Raw genomic sequence first — 19,647 nt, 5'->3', positions numbered from 1 at the left:
CCACTAAACCTGGCCGGAGTACATCCATTTTACACAAAGGCACTACTTTTGCATGGGCCGGAATTATCACAAACAAATCTTCAATGTCAACAAGTTATACATGTTTACAAACTACATGCTCTCCCCTGTCAACTTCAGTCAAATAGTTGCCACTTCAAAGCTCTCTGCTATGAAATACTTTTGGACAACCAAATGGGAAGATAACTGTCATCTGCCGCAAGATCTGTGGTTCGCGACAGCACATTTGATTCATTTTCAGAGCATTTCCTTTTCAACCGGTAGGTACCATACTCGCCAAACCCTAAAACCTATGGTCTCCCAACGGACTATCGTTGTAACATTCTTAGTCGCCCTTAGCCAATACAGCTCGCCACGGGCATCCTGGCGACTGCTAAATTTCAACACTGTTAAAGCGTATCTTAAGAAAACGAACAAGACATATATTTCTTTTAACGATTCTTCAATTCAATGAAAACTTTGCTCTGTGGCAAAAGGATCAAATTTAACCTATAATACGCTAGAGGTAGGTCTTACCAGAATTTTGGTATCGCGATATCGGTTCCCTGTATCAGAATATGTGTCAATCGAATTTAAGGAAGGCTTCTAACAGAAAAATCGTGATGTAAATTGCAGGGTTTTTTTTTTATTTAATCTGAACAACAAAACCGTATTCCCATATCAAAACCTTATCTCTTCACAAGGAATAGTCGAAAGGACATCAGGCAAAGTCGTGCTAGCTTCCATGAGCCATTACCAGGTGCTTGCCCTTAGGAAGACCGCCACTCTAATAGGAAATCCAACCTACCTCGGTGGTGTCGTGGTTAAGCCATCGGACTACAGGCTGGTAGGTACAGGGTTCGCAGTCCGGTACCAGCTCCAACCCAGAGTGAGTTCTTAAGGGCTCAGTGGGTAGGTGTAAGGCCACTACACCCTCTTCTCTCTCACTAACCACTAACCAACTAACAACTAACCCACTGTCCTGGACAGACAGCCCAGATAGCTGGGGGGTGTGCCCAGGACAGCGTGCTTGAACCTCAATTGGATATAAGTACGAAAATAAGTTGAAATAAAATGAAATAGGAGATCCGTAACAGGATGTTTCACACCTCCTGTTCTAAAGTTTATTTAAATGTTTGGGGTTTGTTTTTTTAAATATCTTATAACTTATATTTAAATGCTCGTTTAAATATTCTGCAATTTTTATTTAAACGACATCTCGTTGACTATTTCAAATTTTAAAGCATTTACCAATGAAGCGATTACTCCGATAAATTACATTGACACGAACCGGATGGTGTGGGCAAACACAGAAAGCATGGGCCACTCGAGAGTGCCGTATCGATAGCCAGACATCCTCAATACCGGTGTGATGTATTTCCGATCAGGGGGGATTTCCGTTCAGATTTCAACACCCTTATGGCTTTTGTAAGCCTATACCCTCATTACGCTATTTGGAACAAATAGTTTTATCGGTACATGAGGACCGCTTATTTCAATTCGATTCAAACCTTTATTTTAAATTTTGTTTAAATCATACAAAGAAACATAACCCGTAAACTGATATATGAATATCTATTAAATGTTTTAAAGTAGTGTGTGCGTATGCGTGTTTGCGTGCGCGTGCATGTGAACGGGTACTAACAGTAAAGAGTAGAGATATGTACAGGGTTACTGGGGATTGTTTGACGACAGAGAGGAACCAGTTTGTCCTGAATATTTTTTTTTCAACATTCCAACCAGTATAACCAAGCTCGTAACTTAAGGCAAAGGCAGTTGTCTCGTCACTCACCCCCCACCCCCGAGAAAAACAATATATGCAACATTCTCTTTTAGATTAAAAGTGCTCTTTTTGCAAACACTATATTACTATTACCCGATTAATAATTTTGTTTTAAACCCTTTTTATTTTACTTTGGATACGGTCATCATTCATGTTAGGTGTCCAAATTAAAACAATAGCTTTTTGCTAATTTAAAAGACAAACAACAGATGACAGTATGTTCCGTTTGTCACGCCCTCAGTTATGCATTGAATTTAATATTTACTGATTAAAGGACATTCTTTTTTAATGATGACTCGATAGCTGAGAACGTTCAGTGGCAAGTCTGTAAGTTACGGGCGATTCGGTGCCACCGGTTCGAGTCCCAGCAACGGCATGATATAATATGTGAGGCCAGACAGGATTTAATTACCCCCTGCGCCAGTGCGCTAATATCCATTTGACTCGTGCTTACATCCTCAGAAGGTTCAAGCACGACTGTCTTGGACACATCCTCAGAGATTCACTAGTGGATGTGTTCAAGATAGGGTCTATGTATGTAATGGTCAACACCGACACGCATACAATATATATAGATATTCATACACCAATACATACATACATACATACATACATACATACATACATGCATCCATACATGCATACATGCAGAGAGAGAGAGAGAGAGAGAGAGAGAGAGAGAGAGAGAGAGAGAGAGAGAGAGAGAGAGAGGAGAGAGAGGGAGAGAGAGAGAGAGAGAGAGAGAGACAGAGAGAGATACACAGAGAGACAGAGACATGCATACATGCACACACAGAGAGAGAGAGAGAGAGAGAGAGAGAGAGAGAGAGAGAGAGAGAGAGAGAGAGAGAGAGAGAGAGAGAGAGAGAGAGAGAGAGAGAGAGAGAGAAGGGGAGAGGGACGGAGAGAGAGGGAGGGAGGGACAGTGTGTGTGCGTGTGTGGTGTATGTGTGCAGAGACAGAGAGAGACACACAGTCAGACAGACGGATAAACAGACAAAGGAGTCATCTGCTGGCTCTGGTTCGACATACACTGCAAAAGCTAATGATTTCGTTGGTTGAGCTCCGATAAACCGATACCCTCCTGAATTCAGTACTCTAAACCGGCCGTACTTTAACAACGGGCATCAAAAAGTGTTCGAAATCATCAGATACAAAATTAAACAGCAAGCAAAATTCCAGTGGTGTGATAGTCATCACAATTACACCACACCCCGAGCCTGCTGCGCCGAGGTAGACTTAATTGTCCGGCGAGGCGGTCAGACGGTGAGCTTTTGACCAGTCAATTGACGCCATGTTCACATCTAGTTAGTGTTTGTGTCAAGGCGGTGTGCGTTATACCACCCTGCACAAACGGTAGCAACAAAGACATCCATTACACTGAAACAAGCGAGGTGCCCCGGTGGCCTTGAGACACACGAAAGGAATGATGACTTCCGTGATGGTGTCTATACTGTTACGTCACATGTCTTCTTAATCCATTGTCACTGCCCTGCAATCATCTCAAAACATCGTCACCGTCCCGCGATCATCTAAAATCTTCTTACTTATTCTGGGGTGGAGTAAGACCGTATATACTGTCATTTTATTTTTCATCAATAGTTAGGTTAAAAATAATAATTTCAAAGGTACAAATGAACTTAATGATGATGATAATTTATTTTCAAGCTACTTTTAAAACGTTTGTTTTGTTTAATAACACCACTAAAGCATATTGATTTATTAATTATCGGTTATTGGATTTTAAACATTAGGTAATTCTGACATATAGTTTTAAAGAGAAAACCCACTATTTTTTTTTAAATAAGTAGCAAGTGATATTTTATAGGCACCATCCCATAGGATACCACGACCTTTGATATACCAGTCGTGGTACACTGGCTGGAACGAGAAATAGCCCAAGGGGCCCCATCGACGGGGATCGATCCTAAACCGACTGCGCATCAAGCGAGCGTTTTACCACTGTTCCGTGATCATCTACTTGTTTTGGGATAGAGTAAGACCTTGCATAGCTTGCTTTCATTTTATGTTTCATCCATAGTTAGGCTTTAAAAAACCCACATCAAAGGTACAAGTGAACTTTCCGGTAATGATGATAATAATTTATTTGCAAGCTAGATTTAAAGTATGGTGTCTAAGGCAAACGGCTGACCTGTCTTTAGTGACTGTCCGTAGCAGAAGTTAACGGGTTAATTTGGTATTTATACGCTAAAACCAGCGATTTGGAACCATGATATTTTACGCTTTCCATGGTCACATATCATGTGCCTGGGCATGGGAAAGAAGGCTATTTAAATTATGGGATAATTTCAAATTAATTTATAATGGGGTGGGGAAATAATTAGTGTGCGTCCGCCAAAAGGTATGATATAAATGTTAATATTAAATTTAGTAGACGCATTTTCTTTTTTGATGGGCAGGATCAGTCATCAAACACTGGTGCTATGCTTCTTAAGTGAAATTTAAGAAAGATTAAATTCATATTTTACTGGGCATAATCATCCAAAATGTATTTTATATTTATTTAGTTTCATTTTATTTATTTCGGTTTGTTTGTTTTTGTTTTTATCGAGGGGGATGAGTCTGTGGTTTTTGGGGGTTTTTTTGGGGGTTTTTTTTTTTTTTTGGGGGGGGGTCGGAGTTGGGGATTGTTGTTGTGGGGGATTTCGGGGGCTTCTTTTTTTTTTCCTTTTTTTTTTTTTTTTTTTTTTGGGGGGGGGGGGGGAGGCACTTTATTGTGCTTCACTGCTAGTTATTTCACATACAGTAATCAATCGTATTTTGTTTTCTACACGTAAACACGAAAACAAAAACAAAAACCAAACAAACAGGAGGGAAAAAAATCCCAGCAACGACTCCCACCACTTCCCAGCTAGGAAGTCAGTGGTGTGTTTTCCTTCCATCAAGGAAGTGGAGCGGTAGGACCCGCCGGGAGAAACACTTACTCTCTAGAATGTGGAATTCCCAGAGCAAGCCTCACTAAAGGTAGAAGCCCAATGGCAAACATGGCAAATACAAAATTCTGTCACGTCTTGGCTCGACGTGAGTCCGACCAACATCTACGCTGGTGACATCGGCGAACTCGGACTCATGGCAGTATCACTTTTAACATGAAGTCATTGTTTTAGATTGCAGACAGAAGATCACAGACACCCAACTGAACGTTCATTGCTTACTATAAGCACCCTTTGAGCTTAAAGTTTAATACTACTTATATTTATAATTTTTTACACACGGTCATTATCGTAGAAGTTAATCCCTTTTATTCCCCTTCAAAAATTAAATTTAAAAAAAAAAAAAAAAAAAAAAAAAAAAAGTGTATTTTTATCTAAATGATGTTTACCCTACATTACTGTACCCCGACTGTTGGTTTTTTTTTGTTTTTAGTTTTTTTTCATTTTATTTCATTTCAACTATTTATGTGGTTATATCCAATTAAGTTTCAGGCACGCTGTCCTGGACACACACTTCAGCTATCTGGGCTGTGTGTCCAGGACAGTGGGTTAGTCATTAGTGGTTAGTGAGAGAAAAGAGGGTGTAATGGTCTTACACCTACCCACCGAGTCGTTAAAACTCGCTCTGAGTGGGAGCCGGTATCGGACTGCGAACCCAGTACCTACCAGCCCTATGTCCGATGGCTTAATTATGACAAAATCGAGGCCGGTTGATTGTATTTTACACTGATCCGCATCCACCAACACCACACACACACACACACACACACACACACACACACACACACACACTACCCGATAAGTAATTTTAGGCTAGATAGGAGTTGTTATAAATTGTAGTAGGATCGGAGTGTGGATAATTAAAATATTATAATAGCATTAAGCAACTATAAGCTCTGACTATCGTGAAGTGTTATTATTTATTTTATTTATTTATTTATTTAGTTTTTTGTTGTTGCTGTTTTGTGTTTGCCATTTGGATCGCAGATGGGGCAGGATGTAGCTCAGTGGTAGAGCGCTCGCTTTGAGTGCGATGGGCCATAGAATCAATCACATAGGTTATTGGTGTTGTCGGGTTTTGGGGGTGGGGTGAGGAGGGGGTGTTTGTATTTGTTTTGTTGTTTTTGTTTGTTTGTTTGTTTTTGTCCCGACTGGTGCTCCAGGACCGTTATATCAAAAAACTTTGTAAGTATTTTCCTGTGTAAAAGACCCCTTGCTGCTTGTAGCGGTAAACTAAAGAAATAGCGTGTGTATCATCTACATGATTGCCGATACCACCGCGGTCGTGTCATTCATTTCAACTTATTTTCGTGCTTATATCCAATTAAGGTTCAAGCACGCTGTCCTGGGCACATACCTCAGCTATCTGAGTTGTCTGTCCAGAACCGTGGGTTAGTTGTTAGTTGGTTAGTAGTTAGTGAGAGAGATGGTGATCTAGTGGCCTTACACCTACCTATTGAGCCCTTAAGAACTTGCTCTGGGTTGGAGCCGGTACCGAGCTGCGAACCCTGTACCTACCAGCCTGTAGTCCGATGGGTTAAACACGATGCAAGAGCGTAGCGTGATCTGGACCTAGTGGTTAGTGAGAGAGATGATGATCTAGTGGCCTTACACCTACCTACTGAGCCCGTAAGAACTTGCTCTGGGTTGGAGCCAGTACCGAGCTGCGAACCCTGTACCTACAAGCCTGTAGTCTGATGGGTTAAACACGATGCAGGGGCGTAGCGTGATCTGGACCTGGGGGGTGGGGTGGGGTTCGAATATGAACCAAGTGGACCTTTTTCTATTTTGTTTTTGCACCACCAGAAACTCCATATGTATAAACCTCTGTTTTAGTTCTGAAAGCGGACCATTTGCTTCAGCGGGGGGGGGGGGGGGGGGGGGTCGTCCGAACCTCCCGAACCCCCCTAGCCTACGCCCCTGTGGTGCCACCGAGGCCTGAGCGGTCGTGTCTACCTGTACACGAGATTCCTTTTTACCTCACATATTTACCTGTAACGGATTACTCTTAAGGTGGCGATCTGTATGTTTTTGCGAGCAGTAAAAACATCTTTCCATTTCCTAAGTGTTGCGACGTGCGGGCGCATCGTGCGACAATATCTACGGAGTTGGGATTGATACAGTTAAGTCGTCGGAGCGACGATTTCAGCTGAACATGCTATAAGAAGATTAAACCTTGTATATGAGTCGTTTCGTACAGTCTCTAAGCCAGCACGACGTCGTGTTCACGCAGCCCCTCACTTTGATCCCTATTCACCAGCAATGATCGCACGTACATACAAATTACACACAGTATTCGCCGCTTTGTAGTAATAAAACGTTCGTTTGGGACACACACACACACACACACACACATACACGTGTGTGTGTGAATCTTAGGCACCGAATTGCTTGCAGTTGTTAGACCACTATGTGCTTGTGTGTATGCGCGCGTGTGTGTGTGTGTGTGTGTGTGTGTGGCGTATTACAACGTCAGAGTAAAAACATTTCAGCAAAAATTCAACTTCTGTGTAAATAATGCATGCACTTGAATCCTGCACGTTATGTAGCTTTGTAAAATATTGTGAATGAAACTATAAAAACTGGATGTTTTAACGATTACGTTACTCGATCGTAACTGAATAAAGCTTGGACGATTTTCTTTTAATTTATTTTTACTAACTGCAATTTGCTATCACAATGAAACGGTTTTCGGTCAATTAAAAAATGTTGACTTATTTCTGTATACTTGTACCAACACGCCGCGGCAATTCCTGTCACATCCCCTCCCATCGAGAACTTTTCCCATGTCTCTGAAGTCGCTTGCCCGGGGAAGGGGATTAACTGGCGTGTACCGATCATTATCAACAAATTGTTTTCCTAACAAATTTGATCACGCTTCTCGCATTGTTGATGCAGCACCCCTGTCAGTGCAGAATGACTGGCCGGAAAACCCACCGGCTTCATTAGAACCATGGTAGCAGCACAGTTTCTGTAATCAGAGACCGCCAACATAACAAAACACCTACCCCGGTGTACAAATTCAGTGTGGCGCGCTGGTCGACTATTTGTCTTCCGGCGATTCACGAATCACTGATCCGAGTTATCCCTCGGGCGATTACTCGTGGGGTTTTTTTTTATATCAGTATTAAATTGCTTTTTAACCTGCGTAACCAACATTTAATATTGGGGGTAGGGGGTGGGGAAACAAACTCTCATCCGAATAAGTTATGTTAGGGTTGTAAGACATATTCATAAATAAGTTATGTTAGGATTGTAAGACATATTCATAAATAAGTTATGTTAGGATTGTAAGACATGTCCATAATAAGTTATGTTAGGATTGTAAGACATATTCATAAATAAGTTATGTTAGGATTGTAAGACATATTCATAAATAAGTTATGTTAGGGTTGTAAGACATGTCCATAATAAGTTATGTTAGGATTGTAAGACATATTCATAAATAAGTTATGTTAGGGTTGTAAGACATGTCCATAATAAGTTATGTTAGGGTTGTACGACATGTCATAAATAAGTTATGTTAGGGTTGTAAGACATGTCATAAATAAGTTATGTTAGGGTTGTAAGACATGTCATAAATAAGTTATGTTAGGGTTGTAAGACATATTCATAAATAAGTTATGTTAAGATTGTAAGACATGTCCATAATAAGTTATGTTAGGATTGTAAGACATATTCATAAATAAGTTGTGTTAGGGTTGTAAGACATGTCCATAATAAGTTATGTTAGGGTTGTACGACATGTCATAAATAAGTTATGTTAGGGTTGTAAGACATGTCATAAATAAGTTATGTTAGGGTTGTAAGACATGTCATAAATAAGTTATGTTAGGATTGTGAGACATGCCCATAATAAGTTATGTTAGGGTTGTAAGACATGTCATAAATAAGTTATGTTAGGGTTGTAAGACATGTCATAAATAAGTTATGTTAGGATTGTAAGACATGTCATAAATAAGTTATGTTAGGATTGTAAGACATGCCCATAATAAGTTATGTTAGGGTTGTAAGACATGTCATAAATAAGTTATGTTAGGGGGTTTTTTTGTTTTTTTTTCTCTTTCACAATTTAGACCAATAGTCCAGTCTGTAAGATAAAATGAGCTGTTTTTTCCAGTTCGCCTCTCTTTCCATAGAGTTTGGTGTGTATGGCAGTTTCGATTGGCCACTCAGCTTGTCTCAGGTCTTGATGAATTGGACACGGCTGTAAGATGTGTTCTGCTGTTTGGTCTTCCAGGCCACAACTGCAGGTTGGTGTTGCTGCAAGTTTAAACTTTCTGAACATGTGAGCATTCAGTCGGTTGTGGCCTGTCCGGAGTCTCAACAGAGTTACTTGTTCCAAGCGACTGAGAAGGTGGTAATCATCTTGTTCTGTCCTGGGTCTGTTGGCTGCCTTTATCAAGGTTTTCTTCTCTGAGAAGCTAATGTTGTTGCTGGGCTGTACATGATTAGCTCCTAGCTTGGCTAGCCTGTCTGCTTCCTCATTTCCTGGAATCCCACAATGTGCTGGGATCCACTGTAGAGCTACTCGTCTTTCCTTTGCTACCTCTTGCATGGCTTCATTCAGGTGAGGAAGTTTTTCCCCTTGCAAGGCTTGTAGGACTGAGAGAGCATCTGTGAGGAAGACAACTTGTTGACAGTCTTCTTTTGCATCCTTGATCATTGTAGCAGCCTGAATAAGTGCATGGGTTTCTGCATTGTAGTTGGAACTGTGGGTGCCGGTTGGTACTTTGCAGTTAGGGTATTTCTTGAAGGGAGCTTGATAAATATGCCTGCCCCTCCATTGGCCACAGCATTTGTTGACGAACCATCAGTGTATGCATGGATCCAAGATTCTTCTGGGTACCGGTCACTGATCATAGCCATTGCCAGTGACCGTTTGACCAGGTCGTTTTGGGAGTCTGCTGAAGCTAATTGTGGGACAGACATGCTGATCTGTAGATTGGCTTGTTCATCATTCCATGGTTGTGGAAGATCTGTTGGGCAAAATGGAAGTGTCTTTGGTAACGGGTTAGCTTGGTGTTCTCTAGTAAGTCTTCTGCTTTGGTGGATGAAACTGCTACGTTTGAGACGATTCTTTGTCAGACCATCCATTCTTTGTTTCATTGGATGATTGGGCAGGTACCTGAATTTCTCTGCCTGGATCATGATCTTGGCATCTCTCCTCTCACCAAGGGGTTGTATTGCTGCAGTTTTTTCCATGTCTTTAATGGGTGTAGACTTCATGGATCCCGTTATGATTCGCAGAGCTTGGTTTTGAACCTTGTCTAAAGCTTGCTGGTTGGTCTTTGCAGTGGTTGACCAGGCTGATGAACCGTATTCAAGATGCGGCCGTACAGTTCCTTGATATACTCTCTTGAGGATTGTCTCATTTGCTCCCCAGCTAGTTCCTGCTAGTTTCCGCATGATGGCTAATTTGCATCTGGCTTTTGTCTCTGCCTTTTGAATATGTGGTTTCCAAGTTTGTTTCTTGTCGAAGGTGACCCCAAGGTATGTTACTTCATCTGCATGTTTCAGTGGAGTGTTCCCAATTTTGATTGTTCCTGCTTTTTTCTTTGGTGATAGAGTGAAGAGTGTGGTAGAAGACTTGTCTTTATTGATAGCCACACACCATTTTTCTGACCAGGCTGTCAGGTTGTCTGCTGCTATCCGCATTCTGTAGGTGGCAGTAGTGGCATGCTCTTCCTTGCACCACATCACCAAATCATCGGCATAAAGGGCAGCTTGTATTCCATTGGGAAGTTCCTGCACAAGGTCATTGATGAAGATTAAGAAAAGTGTAGGTGATAGGACTCCTCCCTGTGGGACCCCATGTCGCAAAAGTATTTTCTTGCTTTCTTTTCTGTCAACTGTGACCCTTGCTCTACGGTTGTGAAGATATGATCGGATCCACGCAAGCATGTTTCCAGATATGCCGCTTCTCTGTAGCTTGACGATGAGGCCATCCGTCCATACTTTGTCAAATGCCTTTTGCAGATCTATCCAGGTGGCTAACACATGTTTTTTTTCTTGGAATGCATCTTCAACTTCTTGAGCAAGATATGCTGTTTGGTCTTCAGTGCTGTGAAACTGTCTGAAGCCTGACTGTTCAGGGGACAGGATGTTCTCAGTTTCCAGATACCATTGTAGGCGTTGGTTGATTATCCTCTCCACTGTCTTAACAACACAACTGGTTAGGCTGATTGGACGGTAGCTTTCAGCTTTTTTTCGGTCTTTTCCTTTCTTGTAAATAGGGATCATAGTAGCCTCTCTCCAGATTTGTGGAAGGACCCCATTTTCCCAACTGTGATTGAAGATCTCCAGTAGTTTGTTGACTGCTGCACTGCCAATGTGAGTTAGCATCTCATTGGTGATCAAGTCTGGGCCTGGTGATTTCCTATTCTTCAATTTCTTTAGAGCTACATGTAACTCATGCAGTGTGATAGGTTGTTGCATGGGTCCTGTTGGAGTGGCGTTTATTGATCTCTCCCTTTGTTCTTTTCTTGCTTCTCTTTGCTGTTCGACAGTTATGTGTATGCTGCTCTGTTCTTCATAATTGTCAGCTAAGCGATTTGCTGCTTGTTTGCCTATAATCATTTCTCCATTATCTTCCAGTGTTATCCTCTGTCCTCTGTTGTCCTCATCATTAAGTTGTCTTGTGAGTCTCCATAGTTTGCTTCCATCTCTCTCCATATTTAGAGCTGCTTATGTTAGGGTTGTAAGACATGTCATAAATAAGTTATGTTAGGATTGTAAGACATGTCCATAATAAGTTATGTTAGGATTGTGAGACATGCCCATAATAAGTTATGTTAGGGTTGTAAGACATGTCCATATTAAGTTATGTTAGGGTTGTAAGACATGTCATAAATAAGATATATTAGGATTGTAAGACATGTCCATATTAAGTTATGTTAGGGTTGTAAGACATGTCATAAATAAGTTATGTTAGGGTTGTAAGACATGTCATAAATAAGATATATTAGGATTGTAAGACATGTCCATATTAAGTTATGTTAGGGTTGTAAGACATGTCATAAATAAGTTATGTTAGGGTTGTAAGACATGTCCATATTAAGTTATGTTAGGGTTGTATGACATGCCATAAATAAGTTATGTTAGGGTTGTAAGACATGTCATAAATATGTCATGTTAGGGTTGTATGACATGCCATAAATAAGTTATGTTAGGGTTGTAAGACATGTCATAAATAAGTTATGTTAGGGTTGTATGACATGCCATAAATAAGTTATGTTAGGGTTGTAAGACATGTCATAAATAAGTTATGTTAGGGTTGTATGACATGCCATAAATAAGTTATGTTAGGGGTTTTTTTTGTTTTTTTTTCTCTTTCACAATTTAGACCAATAGTCCAGTCTGTAAGATAAAATGAGCTGTTTTTTCCAGTTCGCCTCTCTTTCCATAGAGTTTGGTGTGTATGGCAGTTTCGATTGGCCACTCAGCTTGTCTCAGGTCTTGATGAATTGGACACGGCTGTAAGATGTGTTCTGCTGTTTGGTCTTCCAGGCCACAACTGCAGGTTGGTGTTGCTGCAAGTTTAAACTTTCTGAACATGTGAGCATTCAGTCGGTTGTGGCCTGTCCGGAGTCTCAACAGAGTTACTTGTTCCAAGCGACTGAGAAGGTGGTAATCATCTTGTTCTGTCCTGGGTCTGTTGGCTGCCTTTATCAAGGTTTTCTTCTCTGAGAAGCTAATGTTGTTGCTGGGCTGTACATGATTAGCTCCTAGCTTGGCTAGCCTGTCTGCTTCCTCATTTCCTGGAATCCCACAATGTGCTGGGATCCACTGTAGAGCTACTCGTCTTTCCTTGCTACCTCTTGCATGGCTTCATTCAGGTGAGGAAGTTTTTCCCCTTGCAAGGCTTGTAGGACTGAGAGAGCATCTGTGAGGAAGACAACTTGTTGACAGTCTTCTTTTGCATCCTTGATCATTGTAGCAGCCTGAATAAGTGCATGGGTTTCTGCATTGTAGTTGGAACTGTGGGTGCCGGTTGGTACTTTTGCAGTTAGGGTATTTCTTGAAGGGAGCTTGATAAATATGCCTGCCCCTCCATTGGCCACAGCATTTGTTGACGAACCATCAGTGTATGCATGGATCCAAGATTCTTCTGGGTACCGGTCACTGATCATAGCCATTGCCAGTGACCGTTTGACCAGGTCGTTTTGGGAGTCTGCTGAAGCTAATTGTGGGACAGACATGCTGATCTGTAGATTGGCTTGTTCATCATTCCATGGTTGTGGAAGATCTGTTGGGCAAAATGGAAGTGTCTTTGGTAACGGGTTAGCTTGGTGTTCTCTAGTAAGTCTTCTGCTTTGGTGGATGAAACTGCTACGTTTGAGACGATTCTTTGTCAGACCATCCATTCTTTGTTTCATTGGATGATTGGGCAGGTACCTGAATTTCTCTGCCTGGATCATGATCTTGGCATCTCTCCTCTCACCAAGGGGTTGTATTGCTGCAGTTTTTTCCATGTCTTTAATGGGTGTAGACTTCATGGATCCCGTTATGATTCGCAGAGCTTGGTTTTGAACCTTGTCTAAAGCTTGCTGGTTGGTCTTTGCAGTGGTTGACCAGGCTGATGAACCGTATTCAAGATGCGGCCGTACAGTTCCTTGATATACTCTCTTGAGGATTGTCTCATTTGCTCCCCAGCTAGTTCCTGCTAGTTTCCGCATGATGGCTAATTTGCATCTGGCTTTTGTCTCTGCCTTTTGAATATGTGGTTTCCAAGTTTGTTTCTTGTCGAAGGTGACCCCAAGGTATGTTACTTCATCTGCATGTTTCAGTGGAGTGTTCCCAATTTTGATTGTTCCTGCTTTTTTCTTTGGTGATAGAGTGAAGAGTGTGGTAGAAGACTTGTCTTTATTGATAGCCACACACCATTTTTCTGACCAGGCTGTCAGGTTGTCTGCTGCTATCCGCATTCTGTAGGTGGCAGTAGTGGCATGCTCTTCCTTGCACCACATCACCAAATCATCGGCATAAAGGGCAGCTTGTATTCCATTGGGAAGTTCCTGCACAAGGTCATTGATGAAGATTAAGAAAAGTGTAGGTGATAGGACTCCTCCCTGTGGGACCCCATGTCGCAAAAGTATTTTCTTGCTTTCTTTTCTGTCAACTGTGACCCTTGCTCTACGGTTGTGAAGATATGATCGGATCCACGCAAGCATGTTTCCAGATATGCCGCTTCTCTGTAGCTTGACGATGAGGCCATCCGTCCATACTTTGTCAAATGCCTTTTGCAGATCTATCCAGGTGGCTAACACATGTTTTTTTTCTTGGAATGCATCTTCAACTTCTTGAGCAAGATATGCTGTTTGGTCTTCAGTGCTGTGAAACTGTCTGAAGCCTGACTGTTCAGGGGACAGGATGTTCTCAGTTTCCAGATACCATTGTAGGCGTTGGTTGATTATCCTCTCCACTGTCTTAACAACACAACTGGTTAGGCTGATTGGACGGTAGCTTTCAGCTTTTTTTCGGTCTTTTCCTTTCTTGTAAATAGGGATCATAGTAGCCTCTCTCCAGATTTGTGGAAGGACCCCATTTTCCCAACTGTGATTGAAGATCTCCAGTAGTTTGTTGACTGCTGCACTGCCAATGTGAGTTAGCATCTCATTGGTGATCAAGTCTGGGCCTGGTGATTTCCTATTCTTCAATTTCTTTAGAGCTACATGTAACTCATGCAGTGTGATAGGTTGTTGCATGGGTCCTGTTGGAGTGGCGTTTATTGATCTCTCCCTTTGTTCTTTTCTTGCTTCTCTTTGCTGTTCGACAGTTATGTGTATGCTGCTCTGTTCTTCATAATTGTCAGCTAAGCGATTTGCTGCTTGTTTGCCTATAATCATTTCTCCATTATCTTCCAGTGTTATCCTCTGTCCTCTGTTGTCCTCATCATTAAGTTGTCTTGTGAGTCTCCATAGTTTGCTTCCATCTCTCTCCATATTTAGAGCTGCTTATGTTAGGGTTGTAAGACATGTCATAAATAAGTTATGTTAGGATTGTAAGACATGTCCATAATAAGTTATGTTAGGATTGTGAGACATGCCCATAATAAGTTATGTTAGGGTTGTAAGACATGTCCATATTAAGTTATGTTAGGGTTGTAAGACATGTCATAAATAAGATATATTAGGATTGTAAGACATGTCCATATTAAGTTATGTTAGGGTTGTAAGACATGTCATAAATAAGTTATGTTAGGGTTGTAAGACATGTCATAAATAAGATATATTAGGATTGTAAGACATGTCCATATTAAGTTATGTTAGGGTTGTAAGACATGTCATAAATAAGTTATGTTAGGGTTGTAAGACATGTCCATATTAAGTTATGTTAGGGTTGTATGACATGCCATAAATAAGTTATGTTAGGGTTGTAAGACATGTCATAAATATGTCATGTTAGGGTTGTATGACATGCCATAAATAAGTTATGTTAGGGTTGTAAGACATGTCATAAATAAGTTATGTTAGGGTTGTATGACATGCCATAAATAAGTTATGTTAGGGTTGTAAGACATGTCATAAATAAGTTATGTTAGGGTTGTATGACATGCCATAAATAAGTTATGTTAGGGTTGTCAGACATGTCATAAATAAGTTATGTTAGGGTTGTATGACATGCCATAAATAAGTTATGTTAGGGTTGTAAGACATGCCATAAATAAGTTATGTTAGGGTTGTAAGACATGTCATAAATAAGTTATGTTAGGGTTGTAAGACATGCCATAAATAAGTTATGTTAGGGTTGTAAGACATGCCATAAATAAGTTATGTTAGGGTTGTAAGACATGTCATAAATAAGTTATGTTAGGGTTGTAAGACATGCCATAAATAAGTTATGTTAGGGTTGTATGACATGACATAAATAAGTTATGTTAGGGTTGTAAGACATGCCATAAATAAGTTATGTTAGGGTTGTAAGACATGTCATAAATAAGTTATGTTAGGGTTGTATGACATGCCATAAATAAGTTATGTTAGGGTTGTAAGACATGCCATAAATAAGTTATGTTAGGGTTGTATGACATGACATAAATAAGTTATGTTAGGGTTGTAAGACATGCCATAAATACGTTATGTTAGGGTTGTATGACATGTCATAAATAAGTTATGTTAGGGTTGTAAGACATGTCATAAATAAGTTATGTTAGGGTTGTATGACATGTCATAAATAAGTTATGTTAGAGTTGTATGACATGTCATAAATAAGTTATGTTAGGGTTGTAAGACATGTCATAAATAAGTTATGTTAGGGTTGTATGACATGTCATAAATAAGTTATGTTAGGGTTGTATGACATGTCCATCATTACATAAAGTGGGCGGGAAAATATGGTTGGGAACATGCTAATGCGAATGCAATTTTAATTATTTGAAACGTGTGTAGATAGCGTTCATATTCAGTCACGCATTGCTTGTTATTGTTTTTAATTCAAAGTTAATACATGGGCGTGCGGGGGGGGGGGGTAGCTAGGCAGTTCCCACTCACCCCCCCCCCCCCCACACACACACAAAGAGGAACAAGAGAAGAAAAACTCTATGTTACTGTGTCCTGGTTGTTTTTTTAACTGCCCCTCCTCCCCCCCCCCCCCCCTTATTATTTTAAACCATACACATACGCCATCATACGTACAAACATATACATGTGTACAATAATTATAGTCTCTATTAGAAACATACTTATCTGCCCTTGTTTGCATTTGCGCTAAGCGGCCCAAACATGCACTAAATTACTTCCGTCGCGAACGTAATACCATCTGCTTTGAAAACATACATTAAATAGGTATTAAAGGTAAAACTTGCTAAATTTTAGGGTGTATCCTGGTGAAAATGACAATAATTGCATCTCTTAGTAATTGAAATCTTTCCATAATTTTCAAATCGGCTGAATACTAGTACACAACGTAATCGATAATCTAAACTAAAAACAACACAATTTTATATTTTTCGGACGCAACTATCGCCCATTTGCGATCCCCAATCCGTTAGGTGTATACGGGTTTAGATAAAATAATTAGTGAATATATTAAGCAAACTATTGATTGTATGATTCATATATATGTAAAACGTTTTAATTGAGTATTTGAAAACGGTATTTTTCCTGACTAATGGTTAGTTGGTATAATCAAACCAATTTACAAAAGTGGTGATAAAAATAATCCAGAAAATTATAGACCTATTACATTACTTAGCTGTCTTGGAAAACTCTTTACCGCTGTGTTGAATAATAGACTAAAACTGTATATTGAAACAAATAATATATTATCTGAAATTCAAGCAGGATTCAGGAAAGACTATTCTACAAATGACCATATCTTCAAACTCTATGGACTGATCGAACTGATGAAAGCACGAAAGAAAAAACTTTTTTGTACATTTATAGATTTTAGTAAAGCATTTGATTCAGTTTGGAGGATTGGACTTTGGGGTAAATTAATTCAAAAGGGTATAAATGGGCATTGTTTTCAAGTAATCTATAATATGTATCAGAACATTAAGTCTTGTGTCAGTGCACATAATTCACTAACAGATTATTTTCCTTGCTGTGTTGGCGTTAGACAAGGTGAAAATTTACCTCCCCTGCCATTCTCCTTGTTTTTTAACGATATAGAAGATACATTTAAAAGGAATGACTTCCATGGCATCGGTATAAATGAAATGTTCAGTGATTCCTTAATATATACGTCATTTGTTCTCTTTGTTTTACTTTATGCCGATGACACGGTACTACTTGCAGATAATTACCAAGATATGCAAAAATCACTAAATGTTTTTCATTTTTATTGCACGAAATGGAAACTAACAGTAAATTGTAAGAAGACAAAACTTTTAATTTTTAATGGCAATAAGAAAGATTGTAAGAAAGTATTTTATCTTGGAAATACGAAGCTTGATAATGTAGAAAGTTACAAATATCTTGGTATTATATTCCACAAATCAAACAGATTTACTAAGGCAAGAACCATGTTATATACACAGGCACAAAAGGCTATGTACTTCGTTCTAAGACAAGGCAGATATTATAATATTTCCATACAGTGTCAGCTAAAATTATTTGATTGCATGGTTTTACCAGTCCTTTTATATGGTAGCGAAATTTGGGGTTTTGAAACTCTGTCATTAATGGATATATTATGTAACCATTTTTTAAAATTGTTATTACCTGTAAGGAAATCAACACCATTGTACATGCTATATGGAGAACTTGGACGTTATCCAGTTTATATCACTGTAAAATTAAGAATGATTTCTTTCTGGTATCGATTAATCACTGGAAAACAGTCCAAGTTATCATTACTAGTCTATAAATTATTACTAAATGATCTGAACAATAATGTTTTTAATCACAAATGGATTATGTATGTAAAATCAATTTTAGATGATGTTGGTTGTACATATATATGGTACCTCAGTGCAATGACATTACTAGTTGTTCCTTGTTGAAAATATCTATTTCTACAAGGCTTACTGATCAATCCTTACAATCATGATACACCCACGTTAATAACTCATCCAAAGCTTCAAATTATAAAGTATTAAAAAATACTGTTGCATTTGAGACATATCTCACACTTATAGAGAAAAAACACTGGTGTCCATTATTACGATTCAGATTTTCAAATCATAATCTTCCTATTGAAACTGGCAGATGGAAAATCAAAACCAAATATATATAAATTTTATAAATTATTTAACTAAAAAAAAGCTGGTGTCCTTAGAAAACTTTCTATATTTTGTAACTTAGTTATGGATACTTTAAAACCCTCTGGCTGATTGTGTTTTTGTATTTATGTATGTTATTGTACTTTCACCATCTTGTCACAATGTATTAATTGTTCTATGTAAACATGTCCTCATATGCCGTAGAATACGGCCTGAGTGTAAATAAAGTTCAGTTCACTTCAGATCGACAATTAAATTCTAAGTGATTATCAACACTCATCTGTTGAAATGACTATTAAGAAAATCACCACGTGCAAGCAGTTGCGGACTACACATTGTGTTAGTGTTTCTTTTTTCCCACTGACAGTTACAAAGAAAACCTTTAAAAGTACTCTCATTTTACAACACTTTGCTGTATTATACGTTGGGTTAAAGTTAAATTTGTTTTGTTTAACGACACCACCAGAGCTCATTAATATATTTATCATCGGCTATTGGATGTCAGACATTTGGTAATTCTGACATATAGTCTTAGAGAGGAAACCCGCTACATTTTTATATTAGTAGCAAGGGATATTTTATATGCACCATCCCATAGACAGGCTATCACATACCACGGCCTTTGATATACCAGTCGTGGTGCACTGGCTGGAACGAGAAATAGCCCAATGGGCCTACCGACGGGGATTGGTCCTTGACCGACCGCGCATCAGGCGAGCGCTTTACCATCGTGCTACATCCCATCCCAATTAGTCCATGAGTAGAGACCCCCAAATTTGACCAATTGGTAGCATCCGAGGGCACCAAACTTAACTATACCTTTTTGATACGGGTATGTATCTGGATCTCAAAACAACATGATGGACTTTTCTGCAGAGTAGCTTAAGGTCAAAAAATTAGTTTTAGTAGAGAGGCGGTATTTTTCAAATTTTTTAATAATATTTCTCTGTATTAATCTGTTTGTCAATATATAGATAGTTTTAATCACACTAACAGAACTGCACATTCATCTGAAATTAATTTTGAACTATCCCCAGCTATTGAGGGCATTGCAACATCATTGTAATCCAAGATGGCCGCCAATAGATAAGCAAATAGTAATTTATAACAAAGAAATCGTAATTTATCGCATTTACATCAACTGGGAAGATATTTTTATATTATAGAATTAATTTTATGGGCCAAGGAATCCATTTATAACAACCTCTTGCTAACTGACATATTGCATTATCATTTCAATCCAAGAT

General features: G+C 39.3%; 1 protein-coding gene across 1 annotated transcript; it reads right to left on the bottom strand.

The window, feature by feature from the left end:
* Positions 1 to 8,806: 8,806 nt before the first annotated feature.
* On the bottom strand, positions 8,807 to 9,400 carry LOC121369851. The gene has a single exon (XM_041494928.1). It carries the CDS (start codon positions 9,398 to 9,400, stop codon positions 8,807 to 8,809), a length of 594 nt encoding a protein of 197 aa, XP_041350862.1.
* Between the last annotated feature and the right edge of the window lie 10,247 nt (positions 9,401 to 19,647).

Source organism: Gigantopelta aegis, chromosome 4 (assembly GCF_016097555.1).
Source record: "Gigantopelta aegis isolate Gae_Host chromosome 4, Gae_host_genome, whole genome shotgun sequence".
NCBI lineage: Eukaryota > Metazoa > Mollusca > Gastropoda > Neomphalida > Peltospiridae > Gigantopelta > Gigantopelta aegis.
Note: the sequence above shows the minus strand (reverse complement) of the source record. Positions and strands in the feature narration are given on the sequence as shown.